Raw genomic sequence first — 7,744 nt, 5'->3', positions numbered from 1 at the left:
TTTTTTAACGTTTAGACTGTTCAGATAGGTCACCACGCTCACTCTTTTATCCTGTCAACATTCGTGGGATATTCTACTATCCACAGGAGACCATGCGAGGCTCTGGGGACACAAAGGTGCAGGGCTCCAGGGTCTTCCAGTCGGGGGGTCGGGGGAGGTAAGTGGAGAAGCCCAAGGAAGCAGTGGATGAGAGGGGACAGGGGCAGCACAGACAAGGACACGACCCGGCCTGAGTGCCGTGCGGGTGCAGAGGCACTTCCGGGGATAGGTACCAGTCCGGCTGAGCCGAGAGGCTAGGGATGGGGTAGGGGCATTCCATGCAGAACAAACAGCAAGAACAAGGGTGCAGATGGCCCTACAAAGGCTCCAGGCTCGGGGACCCCAGCCCCCAGGGTCCCCTTCCCACTGAGCCCCTCCGGGGGTGAGCTGCTGGAAGAAAGGAGGGACAGATCTCCTTTGGTCCTGGAAATTCTGCCACAGAAATCCCTTCCCCAACCACTCGCAGCTGACAGTTCTCCTGCAGCACATCTCGCCACGCCCGGGCCATAGGACGGGGCTGGGTTAGTGCCCTGGACCTGAGGTACTGCCCTTAGTAAAACATAAGCCTCTGAGGCCTTCGCAGTCAGGCATCTCCAATCACGCTTAGCCTGGCTCCTGAGTGCCCCCCAAACAGCACCTCCATCCTCCCAGATCCCAGGGAGTCGGACCCGGCCTCTTGGGGTCCTAATCTCCATGAGAACAGGTGGGAAAGTACATTCCCTGTCCTCTTACGGCTCTTATTTCTGAGGGACCTGCCACCAGGCACAGCCTTGATGTTATCCAGTAGGTGCTGATTTTCCAGCTGAAGGGCCCTGGGCTGGAATTTCTACACAGCACAGTGTGACCCATCCAGAGCATCCAGGCCCCCTGAGCCTGGTGGGCACCAGCAGCCCTGCTGGCCAGCTCGACTGGGGAGGAGGCACCCTGAAACATCAGTGCAACAGCTCAGCTTCCTGTGCACACAGATCATAAAGTTCCTTCTCCCCCATGGGAGGGGTGCCGCCCCACACCCAGCCCACCGCACTCATGCCGACTCCTATCTTCCCACTCCTGGTGGCAGAAGAGCTTGCCTGGCAGGCCCTGTGGAGGGGAGGGCAGGCAGCTCTGCCCCAGGAGCTGCGAGAAGACACCTGAAGCTGGGCCGTCCTTTATCTGGGAGCAGGCGGCTGCTGAATAATGAATTCAGACTGTCTGCACTGCTAGGCTGCGCACGGGCACACAACACACACACGCACAGATACACACACGCTGGGCTGACAACTTGGAGGGGTGGAGGTTGGCCGGGCTGTTTGTCGCTGGAAGGAGCGGCTCGGCTTGGTTGCCTTGGTCTCTGTGGGCAGCATCGGAGAGGGGAGGAGGCGGCGTGGGAGAGGAGGGAGGCACGTGTGCCGAGCGCCTTGCATCCACAGAGCTTGCTCCTTCCCCAGCTGCTCCTGCCTGGCGGTACCCAGGCTCCCGCACCAGCATGGCTCTGCTCGTCCACCTCAAGACGGTCTCCGAGCTGCGGGGCAGGGGCGACCGGATCGCCAAAGTGACTTTCCGAGGTAGGGACTCTCCTGTCTTATGGAGACCCCAGCTCCAGGCTGACGGGATAAGGCAGGGAGGGGAGGATGGATTGGAAAAGTTCTAGCAGGGTTGGTGCGATGAGGCTTCTCACGGGCAGCCATCTGCCCCTGGCCTGACTAACCATTGTGATTTCTTGAAAATCAGCGTCCCCCACGTTTCCATGTCTGCATGTGTGTCTCTTCCTGCACTTGCCAATGTGCCAACCAGAGGGTTGTGGAGTCCTCTGCCTGCAGGAGGTCCTGGAGAGGCAAAAGTGAAGACCCCACCTCAGGGCTCAGGGGAACCCAGGGCTGAGGGACCCAGCGCTGTGGAGTCTCCCTGGGCCCCCTCCTCTCCCTCTCCCTCGTGCAGGTTGATTTCCTTGGGCACAGAGTGGGGGTGGGGTGTACAGCCTGAAAGACCCGGGGGGGCTCCTAGAAACCAGCATGAAAGGGATACTGTTGGCTTCTCGCAGGTCTATCTGTGGTCAGGGATCCTATGAGCCCCACCAGCCTCCCTCTCTGTCGGTTCTCTTCCTAGCCTCCTTCCCTCTCACACATCCAGTGACCATTTACTATGATCTCTGTGCCAAGGCCAGGGGCTGGGCATGACCCAGGCCCTGCCCTCAATGAGCCCACATCCACTGGGCCAGGAGGACCAGCGGGCAGCCAATAGGGACAAGTGTGTGATACGATGAGGATGGGGACGAGTGTAGGGTGCAAGCTACAGAAGCAGCACCCCGACCCAGGCTGGGAGCAAGGTGGTCAGGGAAGGCTTCCAGGAGGAGGTGACACCTCAGCTGAAACCCAAGGGAACAGCAGAAAGGAGCAAGGTGAAGAGGTAAGAACAGAGCAGACAGAGGGGACAGGATGCCTAAGATCAGGAGAGGAGCTGGGACACGGGAACAGACAGATGCTCCATAAGCCTAGATCCCAGGGTAGGTGCGAGCTGAGGCAGGAGAGACAGGTAGAGCCGAGGAGGTAAGACTGCCTTCACCCCAGGGAAGGTGGGCAGCCCCTGAAGGTTTTGAGCAGGGAAAGACAAGGCCAGGCTTCCCTCTGCATTTTACCCACGCACCTCTGCCTCTGCCTCTGCCTGGCCACAGCCCAGGCCCCTGGGCCAGGGGCATGTCTGGCAGCCTTGGACCAAAGGCCAGGGTGCTCCTCACTAGACATGGCCCTTTCTCCCCAGAGAAGGGTCTGAGTGTGGGGGCGGGGTGGGAGAGTAGGGGAGGAGCTGAGAGAACCCAGCAGATTAAAGAGCAAAGTGAGCATCAGGGCCCAGGCTGGACACACATCTGCACCTGCGTCAGGAGGGAGAGGTGAGACCACGGGGCAGCCCTCTCAGGACCTCTCCAGCAGCCACCGGGGCACCCACGTCACCCCCTCAGTCAGGCCAGCTCTGGGCACGAGGCCCTGGGTTATCCACACTGTGGCCTGTTGTGCGTAGGGACAGGCAGAGGTGGAGGGGATCGCAGTGTGCGTGCAAGCAGGAGGGAGAGGAATGGGGGCTCGGCTTCCTGTTGCTTCCCACACCCGCCCAGCCTGCTTTCTCTGCAGCACCCTGGATCTCCGCGTGCCACCTGCCAGCTCGTACTGCCTTTAGAAAAAAGCAAGTGTGTCCTTTCATCTGTGACACGTGTCCCCGTGGTGGGCAGATAGCACAGTATTTGGGTCTTTAGCTACAGGTCGCCGTGTTGTTGCTGCCATGACAGAACAGTCCCAGGCTGCACAAACCAGTCCCATTTGCAGGCGGAAAAACCAAGGTGTAAAGAGATCTGTATGGCCTTAGTGGAGGGACCGAAGCACAGTGGCCCCAGTTCACAAGACCTCATCCCAGCCCTGGTTGCTCCACCCTGAAAGCCTCTTTATCCCCTCCTGGTGAACTGGGGTTGAGCACCTTGTCTACCGGATGCCCACCTTTTTCCTTGGGCAGTGGGGCTAGTCCTCTAGCCTCAGTGGACCACACAGGAATTAGCCTATTTGCAACTCGTGCCCTCTGGACTGAGTGGAGAAATCCACTTCCAAGCTCTGCATCTGCAGCAGGTGACCGTAGGCAGAGCTCCTGGGGAGGGGGTTGGGCAGCAGGAACAGGCAGATGGCAAGCAGGTTTCCAGAAAGAGTCCTTTGCAAGAACCAGAGATGCCCCAGCCATTCACCTGCTGCTGCCAGCAGTTGACAACTATAGGTGCCCCAAAAGACCAACACTAACTACAATTCAGAGGGAACAGACTCACCCTAGAATGTTCCACAGTGTCTCCTGCACACACAGCCACTGGTGTCCAAGCAAGTACCCTGCAGGGAGAAACGAGAAGCCAGTGGACGGTCAGAGGGAGATGCTGGCCCTGAGCTCCCCAGATCCCTTGAGTGAAGCTCAATGCCAGGTGGGGTGAGGGAGCACCAGGTGAGTTACTTGTGGCCCAGGTAGACCAGATCAACTGGTTGAAATAAAGCTTGACTTTCTGTGCTGCACGACACAGGACACTTAAGAAAGAACCCTATGGGGTTGTGGTAGAGAAATCTGTAGATATGGGGTCAAAAGCCCTGGATCCTACCTGGGTTCTTCCACTTACTCCACCTCTCTGACCCTCAGTTTACTCACCAGTAAAATGGGTACAATGATAACATTCACTTCATCAGGTTGCTTCAGTGAAAAAAATAGGTATGAAAGAGTTTTAAGGAAAGAGCATTTAAATGACCGATGTGTTTGTGAGACAACTGTTTCACTTCTACTTGGGGCAGCTGCTGGTTTCTGAGTCATCATCTCTCCAGCCCAGCTTCCTTCTGTCAGCCAGGAGTGAGGAGAGAGGGCAGCGTGCGAGATATAAAGCGGGGACGAGGGCACGCCTGAGGGGTTCCCGACCTGTGCCAGGAGCAGGCAAATTGGCCTGGCCTCTGCTCTGTAGGGACCCCCAGCTAAGATGTTCCACAGGAACCCAGGCCTGGGGCAGACCACCCCTGAGACCCCTGTTCCCATGTGGGCTGGGCATGCTCCAGCTTCGTCCCCGGCCACCCCTCTTTCTCCTGCCATCCCAGGTCAGCCAGCCACCTGCCTTTCGGCTCAGCGCACATCAGCCAGCTCCACCTGTAGCTCTTGGCTCTGCGCCAACAGCCACTCTTAACCTGGTCCTGCCCTCATTCGTTTGTTCACTGAATGTGCTGATATCTGTGGACAGGCCTGGAACCCTGAAGGGGAAGAAGACAGAGCCCCTAACCTGCAGGAGTCACAGTCCATTGAGTCAGACAGGAGATACCAGAAGGCCTGGACCCCAGTCCCCGTCATGCAAGCGGACCACAGGGCCTCGGGGCCTCCGCTTCCCATAAGCAAGATGGAGACCATAAGCAAGTCCTCATTTAACGCAGAGGGCTGCAGCCAGAATCAGGAGTGGGCTGTCTGGGAAGGAGCCATCTTGCCTGCAGGTCACTACTCAAAGGGAGGAAATGTTAGCTTAAGCTGTCCTTTTTCAACTCCTGAAATAATTCCCAGCATCCATCATAGAGCCACGGAAGGCAGAGTGGAAAGGGCCTCTAAGATCTTCTAGTCCAACCTTCTGCCCAGTTCTCAGCCCCATCCAAGCCCCCAGGCATGGGTTCCTGGGCTGTCAGAGAAGCAAGTGACAGACTGTCTGGAGCCACAGCCTCCGGATCTTCCTTCACTCTCCATCCCTGAGTTTTCTTGCCAAAATACCGGCTTTCGGGACTCGATGGGTGATCTCTGGAGGCTGGCTCTGATCTCCACATAATTTGCCTGACCTGGTTATTGGCACAGAGGCTTGCTTTATGAAGGCTCCCCGCTTGGCCCAGCTGACTTTTCCTCTTTGTTCCCTCCCCACACCACCCACTGGGTTCCCACTACACTGAACTTCCTGCCATTCCCCAAAGATGCCAAGTCTTCTATACTTCCAAGCCTCGAGCCATCATATTTCTTCTGCCGTCTCCACCTTGAGAACTCCCGTTAATTCTGTGCACCCTTCAAGGCCCAGCACAGACGTCACCTCCTCTGTGGAGCCCTCGGCCTCCCTTGCAGTACTGTGTACACGCTCCTTCCACCCCTCGGCTAGGGCACTTTGTAGTTCAGAAACTGCCCCGGTTTGTATGCTGTACTAACCTCCAACACCTTCAAGACAGGGATCTGATCTTAGCTCTCCTAATTGAGCCCTATGCTGAGCCCTGGGCCAAGTCATCAAAATGAACACGAAACGGCACATCTTTGAGGTACTCACTTGTTAGTGGGCTTAACGCCTTCTTCCTCTGTGACACTGTCACTCTTCGGCTCAGTGTTCTCAACTGTGAATGTCCCCGCCCCCAGCTGTCTACCCAAAGGGGATCAGGAAGTGGAGGAATCAAGAATCCTGGCCCCAGCTCCCTCCATTGACCTCCCAACCCAGGGGATCTTTCAGGGCCCCAGAGGGAGGCTGACTTCACCTTCTAGCAAATGTTGGGGAGTCCAGCTGTGGTCCTCAGGTCGGAAGCAAGAAAGGCTACACAGCTCCCCCACCCCTCCCGCTTCACGGCACATGCTCTTTCTGAGCATTGCTGCCTAGAGCACAGGGTACAGGGTGGGGCTTAAAGGAACCGGGCTCTCACAGTCTGACAGGGGAGAGGAAATGTGCGCAGACCTCGTGGAGAAACACTGCCAGACACAGAGGGCCAAGGCGCACGTAGGGGCGGGGCGGAAACTGCAACACGTTCAGAGGATGGCCGCTTGCTCCCAGCTGCAGAGGTCAGGGAAGGCCTCATGAGAAGGCAGAGGACGGGGTAGAGGAGACGGGGAGGAAGCCCTTAAGCTGGGTCTTGAATAGCTGCTCGCGCACGTGGAGATGCAGAAGGAGGGGCGAGGCAAGGCCATTCTGGGTGAGGGACTGACGGGACCAGAGGCCAGAGGAGGGGAATGCCACTTAAATACGATGGCCAGGAAGCCACTAGGTTTGGCTACAGCAGAGGCTGCAGGTAGTAGTAGATGGAGTTTAGAGAGCCTGGAAAGGAGCGCACGGCCAGGTGGGTGACTGCGTGCTGGGAAGGGGTTGGGGCCCACGCCTGGGCACTGAGGACAAGATTCCCCTACTCCTGGCTGCTGCAGGGACCACCTCAGGCTCCAAATTAGATTTATTTTCCCATTAAAATGGGGGAACTCTCCGCCTTGGTGAGAAATAAGATTTCTATCCGGAGATTTCTCTAGAACCCCTGGTGAAGGAGGCAGAGTACCCCTGTGTCCCAGCCCTGAGATGCTCCTGGGACGCCTGGACCTGCCTGTGCACTCCAGCCCCGCCCAGCACCTCCTCTCTGGGAGGATGTGGGGCGGGTGTTGCCCCAGTGAAGGCGGCAGTTAGAGGGAAGCCTTAGGACAGTTTCTGCAGTGCACGGCTGGCTGTGGATACAGCTCTGCGCTTTTGAGGTGCCCGAGGGATTTACGCCACATCCTCCACTCTTCCGAGCACTCCCTGGCCCCTCATCACAGGGGGAGTGGATCTTCTGTGCCTAAAACCCTAGGAGGTAAATATCCTCTTCCCCGCCCCGGGCCAGAGCAAGCCGCTGCAGACCTCGGAGAGCAACAGAGTGTGCTGAATGTTCCCTAAGCTTCTCCTGCTTTGATGAGACAGATATGTTTTCATGATACGGAAATGACCATATAACTGTCTTCTGCTACAAACGGCCCTCAGCAAAAATGCTGCTGGAAGGCAATGGGCTCAAGAACAGACTTGCAAATAATTTCCCTGAATTGCAAAGTCTTGCTTATCTTACCCACCTTTACAGATAACATAAAAGCTATATCCCTTCCACCTACTCCCATCCCTGGGTTTGATCTTTTTTTTAATTACTAACTTTTTAGAATGGAAAATCTAAAATATATACTCGAGTAGGGAGACTAGTATAAACGCCCCCAAGTTCTCCCCATGCAGTCTTAACGGCTGTCAACTCATGGCCAATCTTGTTTCATTTGTACCCCTTCCTACTCCCACCCCCCAAATAATTTGGAAGTAAACCCCAAACACCACACCATTTCCTCTGTAAATATTTAGTATATAGCTGTAAAAATCAAGGACTCAAAAAAAAAAAACCCACATATTATATCACTCCTAAAAAAGAAATAAATCCTTAATACTATCAAGTATTCAGTGATCAAGTTTCTGATTATCTCATTAATGTCATAAACTCTTTCC

General features: G+C 56.1%; 1 protein-coding gene across 2 annotated transcripts in view; it reads left to right on the top strand.

Annotated features, from left to right (window-relative positions):
- The first annotated feature begins 1,504 nt into the window (after nucleotides 1–1,504).
- Nucleotides 1,505–7,744, top strand: part of OTOF (otoferlin) — a 93,149-nt gene continuing 86,909 nt past the window's right edge. For both annotated transcript variants that reach the window (XM_007470803.1, XM_007470804.1), the window contains exon 1: nucleotides 1,505–1,583. In XM_007470803.1, coding sequence (XP_007470865.1) covers nucleotides 1,505–1,583 — 79 coding nt within the window. The remainder of the gene's footprint in view (nucleotides 1,584–7,744) is intronic.

The sequence above is a fragment of the Lipotes vexillifer genome, unplaced genomic scaffold (genome assembly GCF_000442215.2).
Source record: "Lipotes vexillifer unplaced genomic scaffold, Lipotes_vexillifer_v1.1 scaffold717, whole genome shotgun sequence".
NCBI classification, from domain to species: Eukaryota; Metazoa; Chordata; class Mammalia; order Artiodactyla; family Lipotidae; genus Lipotes; species Lipotes vexillifer.
Note: the sequence above shows the minus strand (reverse complement) of the source record. Positions and strands in the feature narration are given on the sequence as shown.